The sequence below is a fragment of the Schistocerca nitens genome, chromosome 2 (assembly GCF_023898315.1).
Source record: "Schistocerca nitens isolate TAMUIC-IGC-003100 chromosome 2, iqSchNite1.1, whole genome shotgun sequence".
Taxonomy (NCBI): Eukaryota; Metazoa; Arthropoda; class Insecta; order Orthoptera; family Acrididae; genus Schistocerca; species Schistocerca nitens.
In genome coordinates, this window is record NC_064615.1 from 470,699,151 (window position 1) to 470,722,419 (window position 23,269).

A 23,269-nucleotide genomic window follows, 5' to 3' on the forward strand; every position below is an offset into this window, starting at 1 on the left:
AAAATAGTTTTCTGAAGAGCGGAAACATCCAGAAATATCTATAGGTTAGAAATATACGATTTAAGTAAGAAAATTATCCCCAGTTTGGCCGAAATTTATACGGAATCGAACATTTCAGTTGAAACTAGTATGTCTAGAATCAGAAATGGTAACCTTCTTTTACACACACAGTCACATTGTAATGTAACCGTGTCAAGAAATGAAAGGAAGTCCACAATGCATCAGTCACTGATGCTTTTTTTTTTTACCATCTATGGTTACGTTGAGTGTGTCACAGAGGTCGTTCCTGAGCAGGTATGCTCTGCTTCGGCTGTTGGGAGGGAGCAGAAGCACTTTTCCTCGCGCGTGCTGACCTCTGTGGACCTGCGGCTTACAGGTGCGCCTGCGCGGCCCAGCGCGCTTCGCCGCGGCGGGCCAGCCACCCGCAGCAGCAGCCGCAGGCCTCCCGCTGGCGGTGACCTCAGCCCCCGCCGCCGTCGTGTCGGTGACGCCGGCCACGCGGCTCTTCACGGCCGCCGCCCCCGCACTGCCTGCCCGCGTCGTCACGGCCGCCCCCGTGCTGGCGGCGGTGCCCGCAGTGTCTGCCCGCGTCGTCACCGCCGCCCCCGCAGTGGCCGCCGTGCCGGTGGTCACGGCCGCCCCCGCAGCCGCCGTCGTCACCGCAGCCGCGGCCGAGGCAGCAGCTGTCGCCGCAGCAGCGCGCGGCGCAGCCGTCGACGGGTAAGCTACTTCCGCGCTACGAAATGCTGACGGAAAGGAAAATACTAGCATAAAACGTATTAGGGGAACTCGGGGCGGAACGGGATACTTAATGTTTAACAATTTCTGTAAAATAAGGGAACACAAGGAAACACTTCTTAAAGTGATAAAAAAACACCTTGTAGTGTATCCTAATGTACCTTATTTTAAAATCACTTAAAACAATACATTTTGAATTTTTTACAATTTTTCAAAGAAAGTCTTGCATATTTCCCGTTCCGCCCCATCCACGGGGCAGAATGGGATAAGGGTATTTTTTGTTAAATTATTGCATACACCTTGAATTTGAATTACGAATATCGTATTAAACTATGACAAAATGTTGTATAACAGGCAATTCAGGCTGAGGAATGTGTACTTTAAACAATTAAAAAGTCATTCTTCAAAATATACAATATTTTAATGTCATTCTGAAAAATTTACAATGCTTAATAACCACCAAACCACTAACTACTAGCCCCTTCGACAATAGTCACAAATCAGTATTTCCTCTTCATCTTCACTGTCTATGGCAGCACATGAATTGTGTGCCCAGTCTGGCATGTGACCCAGCCCTCATTAGAAACGGAGTAGAAGTCCGCACAGTAGAGACACTCAGCATCCTCTCTCTCTGATTCTCTCTTGTCCATCATCTTCTTCCTTTTATTTTTCTTAAGGTCTTTGATGTCCTCTGGTTTGGGTTTTTTTGGGTGTACAGTTTCATATTTTTGCCTTAAGTTGCACTGCACCTGACGTCTCTGTCCTGACATTGTTTATATTTGTGCACTCTCCTCCTTTCTGTAAGCCTACTTTACGTGCGACAGCATTCTGTAGTTCCTTCTTATAAGGAGAATCTGTTAATACGACGGTTTTTCCTTTTCGTCTTGTAGTCCGCCGAGTATTTTGACAGATTAGTGGGATTGGAATGACAGCCTCGGGCGATATCTGGAAAGATGAGTTGTTCGGCGAACATAGCTGGTTGAGAGAGTCTGGCATCCATGAACATCCAGGCTGGGTTTGCTTTCTACTTGCATCGAAATATGACGGGGCAGAACGGGATAGCGTCCCGTTCTGCCCCGTCCCGTTCCGCCCAAGAGCACTTTTGAGGTTAACAACTTTTATGGGGTGTAGTGACGGACGTACTTAAACGCATTAAATAACTAAAGTATAACAAATGGCATGCTCTTTAAGGGAATGTGTCATTTTAGGGTATACAATTAACAATCAACAGCTTACCTGGCGTTGAAATTCGCCAAACGTTAGAACAATGCAAGCGGTAACGTGACGGACAACAATTCACTTAGATCACGCGCTTCAAACTAAATCAGAATAGCTGCCGCCACTTCCCTTCCATTCGGAGAAATAGTTACACGCCCATACAACAGGTTGCAGCACTGTCCAGTCTAGAAAAGAGCAATTTCCCATTGTGCCCCGCTATCCCTTTCTGCCCCGAGTTGCCCTAAATATTACCAGGGGCGTTCAGTAGGTAATGCAACACATTTTTTCTCCGCCAATTTCGCCAGAGCTGTCAGTAGCTTTCTTTTGGCGGAAAATGAGAGCGTCTCAGATAGTTATAGGCGCTCGCAGACTGTCTACTGACACCTGGCAGTGAACAAAAGCACGGTGATTCGTTGGGCGATGCGCCTGTCATCATCGCACGAAGATCGCGCCGACCTGTCCGATATCCTGCGTGACGGCCGACCGCACATACCCTTGGGAAATTGAAGGAACGACTTCAGCGTGTTCGTCGCCTCAAAACTGCAAACGAACTTCACCATATATATAAATGACCTAGTAGATAGTGTCGGAAGTTCCATGCGGCTTTTCGCGGATGATACTGTAGTATACAGAGAAGTTACAGCATTAGAAAATTGCAGCGAAATGCAGGAAGATCTGCAGCCGATGGGCACTTGGTGCAGGGAGTGGCAACTGTCCCTTAACATAGACAAATGTAATGTATTGCGAATACATAGAAAGAAGGATCCTTTATTGTATGATTATATGATAGAGGAACAAACACTGGTAAAAGATCTGGGAGCATGCGTACGGAACGTTTTGAAGTGGAATGATCTTATAAAATTAATTGTTGGTAAGGCGGGTGCCAGGTTGAGATTCATTGGGAGAGTCCTCAGAAAATGTAGTCCATCAACAAAGGAGGTGGCTTACAAAACACTCGTTCGACCTGTACTTGAGTATTGCTCATCAGTGTGGGATCCGTACCAGATCGGGTTGACGGAGGAGATAGAGAATATCCAAAGAAGAGCGGCGCGTTTCGTCACAGGGTTATTTGGTAAGCGTGATAGCGTTACGGAGATGTTTAGCAAACTCAAGTGGCAGACTCTGCAAGAGAGGCGCTCTGCATCGCGGTGAAGCTTGCTGTCCAGGTTTCGAGAGTGCGTTTCTGGATGGGGTATCGAATATATTGCATCCCCCTACTTATACCTCCCGAGGAGATCACAAGTGTAAAATCAGAGAGATTCGAGCCCGCACGGAGGCTTTCCTGCAGTCGTCGAAAGACAGCAGTAAAACAAATATTACAAATCACAAAAAGATTGTGAGGAAATGAAAGAGCCAACTAACAGACATCTTTCAGTTTGAAACCAGAAATCTCTGATCTTTATATTATGATCACAGAAGTGAAATTTTATACGTGTAATGGCTAGAAGAAGGTGAATGAAAACTGTAATATGTTCCGTTTTTTATTTTATCAGTTTCTTTTAAACTCTGCAAAAGGTAACAATCTTTCATCAGTGCCTATCAGAAGTCTGATGCGATCAGCACATTCTATATGTCATCGAACATGAGTATACTATGTACTTTTATTTTGAGCTAATCAGTGAATAAGACCACAAGTCCTACAATATACCGAAACCTATAGAGCTCCAAGCACTGTTTTCATCAAACGGACCAAGTTTTATGTTCTTCCCAAGTTGGGAAAATGAAACTGGCCTGGAAAATATTTCATGCACCTTCATGAAGGCAACACAACTTATATCATGATGGGCGTATAGGGCTTAATAACTGCTCCTCCCAAAGACGGTTCCTGGCGGGGCACAGTCCGTTTCAGTTATCAGTTGGGTTAACTCCACTTAGGTTCTCATTTTTGCCCTAAGCAAAGAAGCTAATGGGGACAGTCAATGTAATCTCGAAGGGTCGGAGTACCACTGTGACTCGTTGAGAATATGTAGGTTGATTGATTTGGAGGAGGGGACCGAACAGCAAGATCATCGGTCCCATCCGATTATGGATGGATGGAGAAAGAAATCGGTCGTGTCCTTTCAAAGGAACCATCCCAGCATTTTCCTACAGTGATTTAGGGAAATCACGGAAAACCTGAATCAGAATGGCCGGAAGCGGGTTTGAACCGTCGACCCCTCGACTGCGAGCTAACCAATGCACCACCTCCCTCGGTGATAATATGTATAAGTGCTCCAAATGTGATGTGGAAACACGTTAACAAATATGACGATAATAATACTGCATTGACCCTTCCCTCAATACTCTAAACGGAATGTTGTTGTTGTTAGGTATGGAAGATGTAGAATGTAAACCCCCATTATGCAGGATCAGACGGGTATAAGTGCAGATATTTTTATGTATGGTACCTTAATATGCACACACATGAGAGGATGTTCGTTCTTTTTTTCCGTTTCTAACAGTCTTTCCACAAACACGTCACATATTTTACGACATGATGTTTTCTGCATGGTAGTAATTGCACCACGAAGTGGACTACACCTGTCGGTATAGACTACCCGTTTTGCGTCCATGAATCCACACTTCAACACCTGACCTGCTGCCCAGGGAAAAAAAACAAGTGTTAATGGCATTCTCTTATCACCTATGCTTTGGCATACTAACCAATATAAAAACATGCGACTTGTAATAGCTGTAATTATTAGTCTGCAAATGACATAAATACCGACGTAACGTTGTTCACCACACCGTCCTCAGACACCAACAGAAGTATCTACACTTATACCCATTACCCCCCGTATATTATACAGTATACATTCTGTTCATAAACGTTCAACTCATGTTTCGGCAGTTCGATAGTGAAGGGGTTCGTAACATTAGATAAACATGTGGTGTAGCGTGATGCGAGGGAAGAATACTGAATCATGTAATGAGCCAGCTAATTCCAAAGAAGTGTCTCAGAAAATAGTTCGACAATCAAGCAGAAAGAGCTTCATTAGAATGACGTTGCTCAATGACCTGATCTAATATGAAGGAAGTGACAACAAATAACGATGTCACCACAATAGCTTACGTTGCAACGTGGATTTTCAGATAACCATGAAACCCAGCCTTAAATAGTTTACGTGCAATATACACCAATGTTCAAGTAGCACTGTTCAATGAGAACTACCAAACCTACGACAAGGCACTGAACACAGAAACTGTACAGCACCGTCATACCGTTGCACCCACTGACCTAAATGCTTGCACACCAGGTGCCTGATATCTACCAGGTCTAATGAATATCAACCTCTCGCATCTCAGAACATCAAAAATTATATATTTTTTACTGCTTTGTGCTAGTAAATAAGCGATCAACGCATCTGCCACAAAAAATTACCAGGTCTCAGTTACGTTACTAGCACATTGGGATTGTGATCAAACAATGATTCCTTTAAACTTCGATGTAACACTAGTAACTAAAATGTAACTACGGACAAACCATGGCCTGTATTAACTGTATTATGCACCTAGTAAGACTTGTAGTGATTCAAATACTGAAAATATGTGTATTCGATATACATGCGCCCACGACAGACTCGTTTAAAATTTGCTTTTGTAAATAACTTTCCATTTCAAAAATCGGAAATACATCACAAATATCAATTAAAGAAAATACTATTCTCATACTTTTAATCTTCATCACGTTTCTTTCGACGTCATATTAGTTTCGCAGCTTGTCTCTAAAAACAGAGATGAAAACGTTGCTGGTCAGCGATACGCTGGCAATGTTTATCAGCAATTACGTACTTTCATATCAAACTGTATCTACCCAAGAACATATAACATCCATTGTGAGAATTCGTGTCGATGCTGGATCTTTCCCTACCCATTTACATAAAATCGGCGTATCGGGGACTCTATTGTCAGTATGAAGAAGAAACAATTGATGATATAAATCATATCTTATTTCAGTGTAGACGCTATGAGAAAGGCACAGTCAACTTTTTAAAGGAACTCTTAAAACTTGGTCATTGCCAGCCCCTTCGCACGGTCCCAGTTCTACCTACGACGCCATATCCAGATTCATAGCTAAAGAAGACATACAAATTTAAACGAATTGTGACCACTGAACTTAACTATAGAAATGAATTAACAATTAAGTGGTTAGCTATTAGCTGTGTCTTTGTAATATAAGTACAACAATCTCGATCTGAAGACAAATATTACCTTGCTTTGTTTTTATGTACCAATACATTTTAATAGTCATGCCTAAAAATATTACATGCTAGAAGCCAATAAAATAAAAATACCCCAGAAACTCTTTGGGACGTTACTAAAATCAATGTTTTCACCATCATTAAATTTCACCATCTGTAATCTTACTGCAGTAAAGCATGCTGCCCACCCACTACTATAAACTAACACAGATCCTACAGTGACGGTATTACCTCATGCAGCTTTAACGCAACAAATAGCTATCACTCGCCTAGTAACAGTCTAATCATTCAGTATAATTTTCGCTACAAATTTCAACAGAATAGAAACGGATCACTACTTACAGCATACTATAATGAATCAATTCAGCACCGATAACTATCTGACAATGTTTCTGCTATAAGTTCCAGTACTAAATCAACGATTTCTACGCACTGTAGCAAAGTTTTCGATAATCCACAACCCGCAAAATAATTCTCTCTCAAATAGTTTTCCAATTAGTGGCTGCTTACTTAACACAGTACGAAACTGCCAGATTGGACGCTTACTCAACAACCTTAAGCTTCGGATTAACATCGAAAATAGCACTTCGTGATCGTTTTCAGAATCTCGTACACTACTTAACTTACAGCGCGGGATCCGATACGCCACATACCGCAGCTTGACAGGTCAAGGTGCAGCAATCAACTGCCTACATGCCTCATATCAAACCGTCAACTAATCACTGTAAAAACAACTGTACCACACTAGTTCCTCCCACAACAAAAGGAGAAGCCGTAAGTGCTCTCGACTGTGGCCAGCTGTCGCCCTTAACATGATCATTGCCACTGGTAGCTGTTATTTGTTGCGATCACCCCAGCACTCATACTACAATAATTGCACGTCAACAACTACTCTTAATCAGTACAACGTAAAACCGACAAAAGCTGCAAATTTCACTTAATTTATTTATTTATTATGCACTTGAAGACTAGTTTCGGGCGGGAACCCATTTTCAGATCATCCAGATAGTCAAAATGATATTTCCAAAAACACAAAAACCGTGTCAAAAATATATACGTATTGTGAAGTTCAAACTAACAGTTAAAATGCATACAGATAACTAGTCATCAAGAAAACTTTAAAAAATGAAATTTGCAACTGTGACTGGTTTATCATTGAACTGAGACGTATATAAGTTATCACACACATAAATTGCTTCAATATGTATTAACACCTGGATGGCGTACAAGAATAAAGGCGAATTACAAATTGTGCAGCTGACACAGCACAGCGGGTATCCTATAAAACCACAGGCCTACGACTAAACTGTGATCTACTCTACATACTATAATTTTAGGGAACCACAATTAACGACTTTTTAATAACAATAAAAGTAGATTTAAATCTGTTTACCTCACTTACAGTAATTATTCAGGCCCTAAACAGTCACACTCGGTTCAACAGCACAATTGCAGCTTTGCCATATAGGTCAATTTCGTTTATTAAGGGCACAATGGGAGAAGTATTTCGTTGCTTCGTACTAGATTGTTTACGGCTTATCCCGATATCTAAGATTTTAAACACGGTCACCTACAGAGAAATTAGTTTTCTCTATATTACAAATGGTTGCCATACACCTCTCACCCTACAGCCTTCAGCTGACAATGACTCACAAATCTTCATATCAACTTTCGCAGAAATGCTTTCCATGAATTCTCTTTCATCTGCTCGGCTCAAACACTTCGTCTTATTATCTTTGAACTATTCCTTCCTCAAAATTAACTTTATATCCACGCACCTGGGCCGCAGCCCGAGCGTCACACTTTACTTCTCGCCACCGACAGTCTGACCCTTCCACCTGCTCGAATGCATGCAGTCTACTTGGGAATCCACTCGCGATTGCGTGCAAACTCCAACATCCGGAATCTTCTAGAATATCAACTACATAGCAGCCACCGGAAATGAGCTGCTAATATCGATTGCTAGTACAGGTAATCGCCGCTCTTATAGCAGCATGGTCATTAGCGCCCAGCTGTGACCAATCGACATTACAGTAGTAAATCGGAAGAATAATAACGAGAAAACTTAAATTGAATATACAGCAAAGAAAGAATCGTGAGAGATCGTTTCGAAAGATCCAAACTAAGATATATCTCATCCCTGGCGGATTAAAACAAAATGATGTATTCTGTAGCAATAGTTAGGAAGGAAAAGGGTGTTCGGTTTGAAAGTACAGTTAATTTTAGGTTAGAAGAAGCTTGTCACACTTACCGTCACATGATATATTGTGGGCTGCTCTCACATCTGCAAAGAAGACACATTCCGTCAGAATCCAGCCTACTGGTACGCGCACACTATTGCAAGAGCTGCAACCTTCTGCATCCTCCCGCCAGAGAAGGAATCCGGGCGTAAAAGGCCGCTGCCATCTACGACGGCGTGTCGACAGCGCGCCACGCCGTCTCTGAGAACTCACTCCACCGACAGCAGTTTCTTATGGCTTACTTACAGCTATTCGCCTCCCCCGTAAAGTATGACTCTGTGACTGCTCGCGGCGAAGGGCAAATGGTTCCACTGTTTGAATCACACGGGCTTTCATGAATGACACACACACTATGTCGTTTCCATTAGTCTCTACGTGGCCTGGTAATAAACAGAATGTCGCATTCTTCCCCGAACTCTACAGGCACAGACAGGTGTCTTGCATGATCTGGACTTATTTCATATCTCATTTTGTATCCGTCCAAGTAACTTATAATCGCTTATACTTCTGTGTCACACTCAGACTTGAACTGACAGCCTCTGTCACATTGGAAAAACTAACTCCAGGTTTTCGGAAGTTTTAACCAATCGTCATTGTGACATTACCTTGTGTCGAGACCAATGCTTGTGTGTGGGTGTGAATTTCTAAGGGACCAAATTGCTGAGGTCAACGGTTCCTAGACTTACCCACTGCCTAAACTAATTTAAACCAACTTACGCTAAGAACAGCGCACGCATCGATGCCCCGTGAGGACTGGAACCTCCGGCGGGAGGGGCCGCACAATCCGTGACACCGCTTCTCTAACCGCGCGGCCAGACGTAATGCTGGTATGTGAAGAAACGTTCAATTCTGTTCCCGGTGTTGGATTACAATTCGTAGTCTCACCCAATAGAAGAAAAGGAGAAAGAAACGTAGTCTCTCTCTTCCCAAGCTCAACGTCGCTTCTTTTACGAGGAGAATCCGAAGCTGCATCTCGGTATCGTCCAAGATATTAGTCTTCTTTTTAAGGAGCTAACATTTTACACCCAGTATGTTCTAAAGAGATGGCGAAGACGGAAATTTTCAAATTCTTCAACGTCTTTATGAGAATATTTTCCCTTTTTTGAATGTATTTGGCGAAAGAAAAATGGTTCTCCAAAATATTCCGTTTGCCAGAAATCCGTATATTCGAATTTGTACACAACACCAAACTATGAACACCCTCGGAATTCTGATGTAGACAGCCTACAGAACTAACACCTACCTCTAATCTCTGTGTTCTGGGAAAGAGGGTTCATCACGCGCTTAATTCGAAAGATACCGCGAACAATCACGGCAACAGGAAGAAGAGAAGGGAGTATTAGACGAAGCGGGCATTTTTCCGTTGGTAAGGAATATTTCCTTCAGATCATCCCGGATCAAACAAAAATATTGGGTTCAAGAGGAACTTCGTCCAGTAGTCACGTTCACTGACCACTAAGGTCTTTGGACGTTAACCCATTATCTTCTGGTAGCCTCCTGAGAACCACGTGGCAATTTCAGTTCTTTGCCTCTCTTTGTTTTACTTTCCTTTTCCCTCCAAAAAGCCTTCACCCCTACACTATGCTACCCTCTATCTGTTGTTTCTTCCTGTTGTATGATCTTTCTTTGTAAATCTTTCTCTACCTGTTGAGCCCGGCTTCCTGTTGAGTTCTTTTTCCAAAAATGCTTGAAGCTCTTTTGATTAATCTGTCGTCATGGATCCTACACAAATGATCACAGAATATCACCTCTCTCATTGGTTTCTGTAATATTTTCTAGGTTTCGCTATTTTTCAATGCTGCTTTCGAATTGCTAGGAGTCTATCGTGTTATGTGAATCCAGTATTTCTACTTCCCAATTATTATTATTATGTGCGACCGGATTAAAATAAAGACAGCAGAGAAAAAGAAAACACAGGAGACAAATTAGTCCTACAGTTAAGAACAGTCCAGTACTAATGAAATCACACCAGAACGCCATTAGAAAAACTGACGTACACTCTAAGATAATATAAAAAGCACGACACACCACGAAGGAGTTATGCAAATTGATCACAAACTGATATTGTAACAGCTGTCGACGGAAAATGCAAAATAGTAAATTTTGATAGTAAACTTTGGCGGCCGATGGATGAATGTGTGATGCTGCAGGGCAGTTTCACAGCGCAACTGGCAAGGGGACATGTCGATATCAGAGCTTAAAGTCTTTGTGAATTTCATGCCGTGATCTCAGGTGCACAGTAACTACGCCTCGCAGACAGGCTAGCGAGTAATATACACCAGTATCAGCATTTCAGAGAGGACGTGTAGTTCTGCTCAAAGAAGCCGGTTGGAGTAACCGGCGAATTGCTTGACGTGTAATCATTTGAACCATTTTTTATAAATAACAGAAACACGTTTTATATAAGCTCGATGATGTATTGAAACGATGTTTGATGTGTTTTTATTGAATTTTAAATATTTTCTTTAATTTTACCTTTTGTTTGAGGAAACTGCCTTTCATAGCTCTATATGATAAATCTGTATTATTTTTTTTTAACTTTTAATACAACATCTCTCTGTTTTACATTACTGATCAACATCTTTCGAACAAGACCTGAATTAAACATTGACAGTTTTAGTTTTCCTACAACTACTGTTTATTTTTAAGTAACAGGGTGGGGGGGTGGGAGGGAGACTGTGTAGAAAAAAATGTTCCATAGGTTATGCAGCCTACTATATCTCCTCAGTTTCGACGGTCCACCACTCCCCGTTTCTAGGGAAAATTGTAAGACACTGACTGCATACGCACTCAAAGCGATCTACGAGGGCTATTCCGAAAGTAAGGTCCGATAGGTCGCGAAATGGAAACCACAGTAAAAATCAAAAATGTTTTATTTGCAACAGTTAGATACACCTTGCAGCTACTTATCTCCATAGTCGCCGACCCGACTTAGACGTGTATCGTAGCGTTGTACCAACTTTCCCATTCCCTCGCTATAGAAGGCAGCCGCCAGTGCTCTCCGCCAATTCTCTACGCTGGCCTACGGCTCGTTGTCTTGTGCCGAAATGTTGTCTTCATAACCAGCGGTTCATGTGACCTGAGCTGAAACTCAGAGGGAGACAATTACGGGCTGTATTGTGGGTAATCTCACATTTCCATTTGAAAACGATGCAGGAGCATCTTCATTGCCCCTGCAGAATGCGGCTGAGAATTGTCTTGAAGACGAAACAGCACGACAGTTATGTAATGTTAGCTGCATAGCTTCAGGGGAAATTTCTCACCAGGCCCCCGTACTTGGCGGCAGACACTATTTTCTAGACATCTTTACGCACTCACTGCGAGCTCAGAAATGAGAAGAGCGACGTGATGCTAACTGGGGTTATACTAGAGACACTACCCAACACATCTGTGCAAAGCTTTATCGGATTTTCATAGTCGTTTCCATTTCGTGACCGATCGGACCTTACTTTCGGAATAGCCCTCGTAAATGAGGTAACGCCCGATAGGTATGCAACACACGTAACGTACAAGTAATGCGGTTACGATCGTTGCTGCCTGAGGGCGCTAGGAAAACTACCGTAGGCTACCTTTGTTGCACGCGCCAAGAGAAGCAGCGCCATAGTATAGTATAGTTTGCAGACTTACGTTTAGGGGGGAGCGCGCAGTTTATGAAGTAAAGGCACCACGGCCGCATTAACCCTTTGGCTGCTTCAGAGCCGTGCTCCCCGCATTCCGCGCTGTGTGCGATTTTGTCATCACTGCACTGCTCGCCTGTGCAGACACATGGTGTTCCGACTGCTTTGACACACTTATCATTCGATTTCACAAAAACTATTTGGCCCAAAAATTTGATTTTTACTCATGTTGTTGACTGATACCTTCCCCCCATAAATGACTTAATTTTGTTTCGATGTTCAACGCATTATTGTGCAACATTAAATGTAATAAACCATTGCACGAAATTTTGAAGAGTTTGCAGAGGTAAAAGTCCACATCGTATACTTTCCGTATGGTCGATTTTAGTTGCCATTAGAAATTTCAAAAAAATTATATTCAAACGAATAAAATTCATGAAGTAAGACACTTCGATATTGTTTTTAAATAAAGAAAATATTAAGCAACGAAAAAGATTTGAAGTCGGTTCCCTTTGCATAGCAGTCAAACACCTTACCCATTACGTTTTTTTTTTTTTTAAATCTCATTTTGTTCGTTTTAGTTCGTTGTATCTGCTCTGGGCGGACGTCGAAAGACACCCGTTTCAGTTCGTTGTTGATCCATTAATTCAGTTCTTTTATTACAGAGGGCTGCTAACCCTCTGACCGAACACGCTGAGCTACCGTGCCGGCGACGCTATCACAGCTCGTCGTTTGACAGAGTTCCTAGAGTACTTTAAACATTCACACAAAATACCGACAAACATTGTTGGTATGATTATGAATTATTCACGTTTCGTCGAAGTACAATAGGAAATAAATAATTACCGCTGTTCTTTATTGCGAAAAAGCGGTTAGTGAGAATGAATTTCCTTCCTATTGCCTGAATTAGGAGGCTTATTGCTTGTTTGGTTTAATTAATGAATAGAATATGAAGCAGTTGGTATAAAGAATGCTTTTTCCAAAATTTCTTTTATAGAAAGTCTGCTATCAAGACATTGCTTCCGTTCAATTACTTTATTTATGACTGAATGTTTCTAAAACTGAAGACACTCGTCCGTGCTCTACACTGCAGTCGAGCTCTGGTAACGTCGCTCTCTGTTCATTGGCTGACTGTGTTTTGTGACGTCAGATGCGCAGAACGAACCTAAACTCGGCCGCCGTCGTAAATGACGCGCACTTTTGTGACGGCCCACGGTAGTAGCTTACGGTAGTTTTACAACTCTACTCGTTCCGAAACAGCTTGTATATTTATTTATGCGCTGCCCCACGCTGTCTGTCGGAACTGTCACTTAAGGAGTAACCACCGTGCCTGCAGGTCAGCGGTGTCGGGCGCCTTCGACCGGTACGGCCCCGGCGGGCTGCGCTCCCTGGACGAGACGCTGCAGGGCTCGGTGGACTGCCAGCGCGCCGGCCTCTTCCGGCACCCGCACCGCTGCGACAAGTTCTACGCGTGCCACTGGGACCAGTGGAAGGGGCGCTACACGCTGCACGTCTTCAACTGCCCCGTGCACCTCGCCTACGACCAGTCCATCGGCGCCTGCAACTGGCCGTCCAAGGGGCCCGCCTGCGCCAACGACCGCCTGCTCGTCTAGGCGCGCGCTCCCTGCCCCCCACCCTCCCACACTGCACATTAATTTATTTCCCTATTTATTTATTGTACTATTTATTAGCCACATTGACACTCGAGTCATTAAAACGTGCCTCTCCTAACACGTATCACCGTCCGACAAGTGCTCCACACATTCAGAATCGCACGGACTGCCGTTCAGTTTCAGTTAACCAGAAGCCATTCTCTGTAGCTAACAAACCACCTGCGACACCAGTGACGGTTTCCTTTGTTCACAGGTGTAATTATTCGTCGAAATCATTTTTGTATTATCTGTCTGTAAATACGTATAGCTTCATTGGTTTGGATACATACAAAACCATAAAATATCTTATATGTATATTAATGTGGAATGCATATTAATAAATATATTTTGCTCAGTATGTTTATTTTTACCTGATCCTTTCACATGTCTCAGTGAATCTTCCTGGACATTTATAAAGCCATTGTTGTGCTTTTCTTAAACTTTTTTAATTAATTTGTATTAATTCAACAATCATACAGCCACCTCTCACATTATACAATTTGTGAAGAATCCGATTCCAAGAGATCTACTTTGCGTAATTTTGACTGTGAATTTATCTGAACATTCAACTTGGAAACGTAATGAAATAAAGTTTGATTACTCTTTAACTCAGAAGAATCCATTTCACTGCCCAAGTTACTGGAAAGTACTATATCAGAATTTTACAAGCAAACATCGTAAATAACAGTGAAACAGGTTGTAATGTTGCTCGGTCACAATTATAAAAACACATAAACTCGCAGTCGGTCATGAGTTTGCAGTAATATGACGATCTACTGAACGTGAACATAGTCCGCGTAGGTCTGTGCAAACGATACTCACGATCGAACGTGCTCTAGATTTCCCGATACGCCGCAGTGTTCGATACAGTATCGAGCTTGTTCTAACAATCTCGTGACAATTGATTAAAGCTACGCGAGTGCAGGGATTCGCAAGAATCTACGAACTAGCGACAATAGGCAACGTCTCCGCTTAAAATTTTACAATTTCGTGAAATACAGGAGGAAATAGCATTAAAACCTACCACTGCACAAACTCCTACAGCGTTTAAACAAATTTACAATACGATTTATCATATATTACCGATGTATATGGATATATAAATATTTCGGTTGATTTTTCAGTAAATGTAACAGGAAAAGACAAAAACGATACCCTCGTAAAATTATACTTCACTGAACCCAGTATAATATTTCATTTGTTTATCTGAGACGCTAATGATTTACAAAGTACGATGCAGATGAGCAATAACAGATAAAAACGTTACCAGATTTTAATCAGTCTGAAAACAAGACGCCAACATTCACAAGATGTCCTCAGCAGTGGGAACAAATTTTTGAAACCAAATAAACGGTGATATAGGTTAAGATCCCAGATGTCACTCCCTCCACCCATTCACCCTTCTGGGCCTTCGTTTGCGAGTAATTGACGAAAAATAAATTCTGAATTTTGTGTGATACTCAATAGTAATACAAAGGCTGGTTGCATGGTGTAGTGGATAGCATAATGCCTACCCACACACAAAGTTGTGGGTTTGAGTCTCGTCAGATCATTAACTTTTTTATTTTTAAATTTTTATAGAAATGACTTTGATCGTTATTTTTACTCAATTAATTGGTTTAAATGTAATTCTTTATTTCTGCTCTTTTGTCACATCAATCACAGTACGAACTTTTCCATTTGTTTCATTTTTTCTTTATATCATTCTTTTTCCAATCGGAATTTTTGTGGATATGAATTTAATTACATTTACCTATTATAATATTCAATTTTTTGAAAATTCCGTTTTATCATTTAAAAAACAAAAGACGAAATAATCTTTTTCTATTAACTGTGCAATGGTGTGAAAAATGTATTTTTTGTTACCAAATGTGCAATTTTTTTGCAATGTAATCGTCATACAAACATTTAAAACAAAATCTAAATACCTATTACACTATGGACAACATAACGCAGATGAAGGCTTAAATGAAAGTAGGGTTTGTAACCCCCCATGAACCACAGGCCTTGCCATTGGTGGGGAGGCTTGCGTGCCTCAGCGATACATATAGCCGTACCGTAGGTGCAGCCACAACGGAGGAGTATCTGTTGAGAGGCCAGACAAACGTGTGGTTCCTGAAGAGGGGCAGCAGCCTTTTCAGTAGTTGCAGGGGCAACAGTCTGGATGATTGACTGATCTGGCCTTGTAACATTAAGCAAAATGGCCTTACTGTGCTGGTACTGCGAACAGCTGAAATCAAGGGGAAACTACAACCGTAATTTTTCCTGAGGGCATGCAGTTTTACTGTATGGTTAAATGATGATGGCGTTCTCTTGGGTAAAATATTCCGGGCGGTGACTACTCAGGAGGACGTCGTTATCAGGAGAAAGAAATCTACCGTTCTACGGATCGGAATGTGGAATGTCAGAGCCCTTAATCGGGCAGGTAGGTTAGAAAATTTAAAAAGGGAAATGGATAGGTTAAAGTTAGATATAGTGGGAATTAGTGAAGTTCGGTGACAGGAGGAACAAGACTTCTGGGTAGGTGACTACAGGGTTATAAATACAAAATCAAATAGGGGTAATGCTGGAGTAGGTTTAATAAAGAATAAAAAATAGGGGTGCGGTTAAGCTATTACAAACAGAATAGTGAACGCATGCATTATTGTGGCCAAGATAGGCACGAAGCCCACACCTACCACAGTAGTACAAGTTTATCTGCCAACTAGCTCTGCATATGACGAATATATGATGAAATGTACTATGTGATAAAAGAAATTATTCAGATAGTGAAGAGAGACAAAAATTTAATAGTCATGGGTGACTGGAATTCAATAGTAGGAAAAGGAACGAAGGAAACGTAGTAGGTGAATATGGAATGGGGGTAAGGAATGAAATAGGAAGCCGCCTGATAGAAATTTGCACAGAGAATAATTTAATCATAGCTAACACTTGGTTTAATAATCATGAAAGAAGGTTGTATACATCGAAGAGGCCTGGAGATACTGGAAGGTTTCAGATAGATTATATAAGATAAGACAGAGATTTAGGAACCAGGTTTCAGCTTGTAAGACATTTCCAGGGGCAGATGTGGCCTCTGACCACAATATATTGGTTATGAACAGTAGATCAAAACTGAAGAAACCGCAAAAAGGTGGGAATTTAAGGAAATGGTACCTGGATAAACTGACTAAACCAGAACTTGTACAGAGTTTCAGGGAGAGCATAAGGGAACAACTGACAGGAATGGGGGGAAGAAATACTGTAGAAGAAGAATGGGTAGCGTTGAGGGATAAAATAGTGAAGGCAGTAGAGGGTCAAGCAGGTAAAAAGACGAGGACTAGTAGAAATGCTTGGGTAAAAGAAGAAATATTGAATTTAATTGATGAAAGGAGAAAATATAAAAATGCAGTAAATGAAGCAGGTGAAAAGGAATACAAACGTCTCAAAAATGAGATCGACAGGAAGTGCAAAATGGCCAAGCAGGGATGGCTAGAGGACAAATATAAGGATGTAGAGGTATATCTCACTAGGGGTAAGATAGATACTGCCTACAGAAAATTAAAGAGACCTTTGGAGAAAAGAGAACCACTTGTATGAAATCAAGAGCTCAGATGGAAACCCAGTTCTAAGCAAAGAAGGAAAAGCTGAAAGGTGGAAGGAGTATATAGAGGATCTATACAAGGGCGATGTAGTTGAGGACAATATTATGGAAATGGAAGAGGATGTAGATGAAGATGAAATGGGAGATATGATACTGAGTGAAGAGTTTGACAGAGCACTGAAAAACCTGAGTCGAAACAAGTCCCCGGGAGTAGACAACATTCCATTAGAACTACTGACGGCCTTGGGAGAGCCAGCCCTGACAAAACTCTACCATCTGGTGAGCAAGATGTATGAGACAGCCGAAATACCTTCAAACTTCAAGAAGAAAATAATGATTCCAATCCCAAAGAAAGCAGGTGTTGACAGATGTGAAAATTACCGAACTATCAGTTTAATAAGTCACAGCTGCAAAATACTAACGCGAATTCTTTACAGACGAATGGAAAAACTGATAGAAGCTAACCTCGGGGAAGATCAGCTTGGATTCCGTAGAAATATTGGAACACGTGAGGCAATACTGGTCCTACGACGTATCTTAGAACACGGATTAAGGAAAGGAAAAAAATGGTTCAAATGGCTCTGAGCACTATGGGACTCAACTGCTGAGGTCATAAGTCCCCTAGAACTTAGAACTACTTAAACCTAACTAACCTAAGGACAACACACACACACACCCATGCCCGAGGCAGGATTCGAACCTGCGACCGTAGCGGTCGCGCGGTTCCAGACTGTAGCGCCAGAACCGCTCGGCCACCAGCGGCCGGCTAAGGAAAGGAAAAACTACGTTTTTAGCATTTGTAGACTTAGAGAAAGCTTTTGACAATGTTGACTGGAATACTCTCTTTCAAATTCTAAAGGTGGCAGGGGTAAAATACAGGGAGCGAATGGCTATTTACAATTTGTACAGAAACCAGATGGCAGTTATAAGAGTCGAGGGGCATGAAAGGGAAGCAGTGGTTGTGAAGGGAGTGAGACGGGGTTGTAGCCCCTCCCCGATGTTATTCAATCTGTATATTGAGCAAGCAGTAAAGGTAACAAAAGAAAAATTTGGAGTAGGTATTAAAATCCATAGAGAAGAAATAAAAACTTAGAAGTTCGCCGATGACACTGTAATTTTGTCAGAGACAGTTGGAAGAGCAGTTGAACGGAATGGACAGTGTCTTGAAAGGAGGATAAAAGATGAACGTCAACAAAAGCAAAACGAGGATAATGGAATGTAGTAGTATTAAGCCGGGTGATGTTGAGGGAATTAGATTAGGAAATGAGACAGTTAAAGTGGTTAATGAGTTTTGCTATTTGGAGAGCAAAATAACTGATGATGGTCGAAGTAGAGAGGATACAAAATGTAGACTGGCAATGGCACGGGAAGTATTTCAGAAGAAGAAAAAATTTTTAACATCGAGTATAGATTTGTCAGGAAGTCGTTTCTGAGAGTATTTGTATGGAGTGTAGCCATGTATGGAAGTGAAACATGGACGATAAATAGTTTGGACGAGAAGAGAATAGAAGCTTTCGAAATGTGGTGCTACAGAAGAATGCTGAAGATTAGATGGGTATATCACATAACTAATGAGGAGGTATTGAACAGAATTGGGGAGAAGAGGAATTTGTGCACAACTTGGCTAGAAGAAGGGACCGGTTGGTAGAACATGTTCTGAGGCATCAGGGGATCACCAATTTATTATTGGAGGGCAGCGTGGAGGGTAAAAATCGTAGAGGGAGACCAAGAGATGAATACACTAAGCAGATTCAGAAGCATGTAGGTTGCAGTAGGTACTGGGAGATGAAGAAGCTTGCACATGATAGAGTAGCATGGAGAGCTGCATCAAACCAGTCTCTGGACTGAAGACCACAACAGGGTTTATAAGTAAAGCGAAATTCAAGCAAATTGAGAAATAGATATAATGAACCCAATACTGTAGACGAAGAAACAGGGTGATAAAACAAAATAAATTAAATCGAAATTAATATATAAAACTAGTTAAAGACACATGAAGAAAGATTTTAAGTGAAAAAAGAATAATAGTAAGGAAAATGAGAGCAAATGAAATAGTTGTTATTATGATTAAAAATATGTGACAAAGGAATGAAAATAAAAAATGACATTTATACCAAATAATTAAATGGAAATCATGATCAAAGTAATTTCGATAAAGATTTAAAAATAACTAGAGATTTGTACCCACAACTTCTTCCAAACAAATTTTTGGGGGTAGTACCATCAAATGTCACTAGATCGCGGGACGAGCGAAACCGTCAGAATTGGGCAGAGTTACGATTGCGACCTTTTATTTATTTGTTGCCGTTGTTACGCATGACCTACATCCTGAAAGATATTTCAGACCGTGTTTCACAATTCTTTTTATTATTAAACTCTACGGTGCGTTAAAAATACTAAGAAAGGTCGCGATAGCGCCAACAAAAGCCTCTAGGTCGCAGGCCTATCAGAATATTGGACAGACCACGAGATTTCCCGAACTGTGACGTAAACTGTTCGAACAGTTCGAGTCCTTTTCAATCACACCCCTAAGTCCGCGTAGTTGGACAGCTATGAAATTTAAACTTCCCACTGATTTCGTACCTTGCACCAATAGCATGCGAGTAGTGTTGCTTCTATTGGTCGATGCACGGAAACCAACGGCGGATACCGCAGAGAAACATATAGATAATCCCAATATAAATACTACACACATAGGTAAGAACACATACTTCCGAAAGATACGTTGAAACACAGGAGATAACATCTACATTAAAATAAAAAAAAAAGCAACTCGACGGTGATAAATAGCTAATAGAGGGAACAATAAATCCAACAACGATTGTGAACGCTCATTTTATTTATTTATAGAAAGAGAAATGGTGACCAAAAGTTCATTACAAAGAAAAGAAAATTACAGTAGGAAATGTCAAATAACTTGGAGTCTTTACGGAGCGGGAGGGTTCTTCGTGTAGCAGCTTACCTGTGCGTGGTCGTCGGTGGTGATGGGGGTAAAACAAGTTTCTCCATCAGTCGTAAAATTTCAAAGATACATCCTCTTACTTGGTATATGATTTCCAGGAGGTAATTTTATCCTCCGCCACGTTCCTTTGGTCACACTGTGAACGTTATAGCATTCCTTACATACATGATTCTGTTTTAACATCCGGTACACAGTTTTGAAATGGAGTAAAATTCACTTTATCTCGCCAATAGTAAAGCTACGCATGTCATGATCGCGAATTCACAATTTTGATGAAGCAGTCTCACGTGTAGTAATTAGTTCAAATGCCGGATGGTCATAATTAAAATGCAGCTACTCACAGAGGTCCAGTGTCGTTTGTAATTATCGGATGGCAGTGAAATTGGTAGACAACGAAATTGGCGAAATTGTTAAGGCGTTAGCCTGAAACCGATTTACTCTGGAAAAAATTAGTTCCAATTTTTGCCACCAGGTGTAAATCTGGCGCTGTACACATCTCGGCGACGTCTCCGTTACTCATATTGAACAAATTGCGTAAGTGGTAGTTAGTAATAAAATCAATATTATGCCTTTCTCACTTGTTTGACTTTTTCTGTCAACGACCCGTTCCTAATCCATTACATATGGATCTACAGCGTCGGATTTGCTCCTGGCGACCAAAATTGGAACTAATTTTTTTCCAGCGTAAATTGGTTCCACATTAACGCAGTAGAGTATCTACAACGTTTCGCTACCATACGATAATTACAGTTCGCACTGGACCTATTTGAGTAGCTGCACTTTAATTACAACGACACGATATTTTCACAGCGATGCTTTTCATCAAGTTGTAATATCTCTTTATATTCTACTAATTATCCCTGCACAATTCTATGAGTGAATTACGTTTCCTACTTGACCATCTATATACTCGCAGAATCGATGTGCAAAGTAGTACAGTACTGTTACTGTTCCATGAGAGCATAATTACTGTTTGTAATATTCTCTCTGGTGTGTTGAGGGGACTTCTAGGATCTTCTTCGTGCCGAATAGCCGCATTGAATAATTGTAATTTTGCTATCGAGATTACTGGAAGAAAGAGATTGAAAATATATTGTATCTTACTCAAGAAAATATATACTGAGCATTTACATCAAAGGTTTGTAAGGAATTTCATTATATATGTTTTCTCTAATTGGAAATTTGCACGGAGATGTCGTTTCGTTGGTAAGCAGAAGGGAACTTCCGATGAATTGGAAAAAAACCTGCAATTATTAGATCCAAGACCTCCATTATTTCATCGGATAATTAAACTCTACCAAAGCCAACTTTCCGCTTGATCTGAGGTTTTCCGACTGACAACGCAACGCAAGAAAACCAAGACATTTTATTTACACAGGATTGCAGATCGCTTCGAATCATCGAAACTGCGGACAAGGAGAGTCATCGTCCGATTCTGATTAAACACGAAAATCTTAATTATAACTTTCTTGAGCGACGGTGATGACTGTGATATGGCTGCTTATGAATGAGATCATTAATAAAATACTAATAACTAACTTTCCCCCTCACCAGCAACCAGTATAAACACAATATTATAAAGTTACAAACAAAGTGATTAACTTCAAAGTACATTAGTTTCTGCAATTTGGATAACTACAAACAATTTGGTTCTAATAACGGCAATCAATGTTCTCTAGCGTATGCATTGTTACTATTGTTTACAATACTTAGAAGTTCGGAGTATTTAAAGAGTCTAACATTTTCTTTCATAGTGTTCACTTCAAAATCTAGTTCTAACTGTGCCCGACACATAAGAACTCAATCGTAAATTTAGTGTGTGCGTTTCTCCGGCACGCAACAGAACACACACCCGTACACGTACACACTCTCTTTGATTGCAACTATTGCCATCACTCTTGTATGACAGTTCTTATATCAGTTCTGCATATTAGATTTAATTTTATGTGATTCTTTTCACAAAAGCATTACAAATATAAAAAATAAGTTGAAACTGTTATATGTTCCATTAATAAGAGATTCATGCAGAAACATAAATAAAGTTAAATGTAGTTACATTTCATAATATAGAAGATACAAAAAAATATTCTAAAATATCAAAGATGTACACTGATGAGCCAAAATATTATGACCACTACCCACGGCAACATTGGGTGCCTCATGGTGGCGTTGCGCGCACGTGACGCAGTAACAAAACTACGTAAGCGGAGCAGACACGGACGGGGCATCACCGTAGCAAATATGTGGACTGTAAGTGGGGAAATCCATTTAGATAAGTGACTTTGACAGAGGGCGGATTATTATTATGCCGAGCCCACGAACGAGTATCTCGAAAACAGCGAAGATGGTCGAATGTTCACGGGTTACTGTCGTGATCATCTACGAAAACAGGTGGAAGGACAGAGAAACTATCACTAGGCGCTTAATGGTTGAACGTCCACATCTCTTCACAGAAGAATTCGGAGGCTTGTCTCCTCTGTGAAATAGAACAGATGGTGATCTGTGACATCTCTGCCGAAAGAGCACAATGCTGGTGCACGCACAAGTGTTTCGGAGCACACCGTTCACCGTACATTGTTGAACATGGGGCCCGCGGCATACCACCCCTACGTGTTCACATGTTGACCAAACATACCGTTAATTACGATTGCAGTGGGCACGCGACCATCGGGATTCGACCGTCGATCAATGGAAACGGGTCGGGTCTTCGAATGAATGACACTTTTGCTACACTAGGTAGATGGTTGTCTCCATAAACGCCGTCCTCGACCTGAATGGTGGCTCGAAACGTGCAGCGCGCCCTGGACTCAGGCTGGAGGGAGTAGTATTATGCTATGGGAGACATTCTCCTGCGCTTACATGGGACCTGTGGTGGTAATCGAAGACACGCTGACAGCTGCAAATCACGTGCATCCCTTCATGCTCGATGTCGTCTTTCAGCAGCAAAATTGTCCGTGTCTCGGAGCCAGAAGCCGGCGCCGTAGCCGAGCGGTTCTAGGCGCTTCAGTCCGGAACCACGTGTCTGCTACTGTCGCAAGTTCGAATCCTGCCTCGGGCATGGATGTGTGTGGTGTCCTT

The 23,269-nt window shown here is 41.4% G+C and overlaps 1 protein-coding gene and 1 long non-coding RNA gene across 2 annotated transcripts in view; both read left to right on the plus strand.

Annotated features, from left to right (window-relative positions):
* LOC126235103 (uncharacterized) overlaps positions 1-604 on the plus strand; it is a gene marked incomplete at its 3' end in the record, with an annotated part of 217,158 nt that extends 216,554 nt beyond the window's left edge. The window contains exon 16 of the mRNA XM_049943837.1: positions 377-604. Within this exon, the coding sequence (XP_049799794.1) occupies positions 377-604 (228 nt within the window). The remainder of the gene's footprint in view (positions 1-376) is intronic.
* LOC126236386 (uncharacterized) lies at positions 605-14,004 on the plus strand. The gene is made up of 2 exons (XR_007544903.1): positions 605-720; positions 13,331-14,004. It is a non-coding gene; the product is annotated as an uncharacterized LOC126236386 (long non-coding RNA).
* The last annotated feature ends 9,265 nt before the right edge of the window (positions 14,005-23,269 follow it).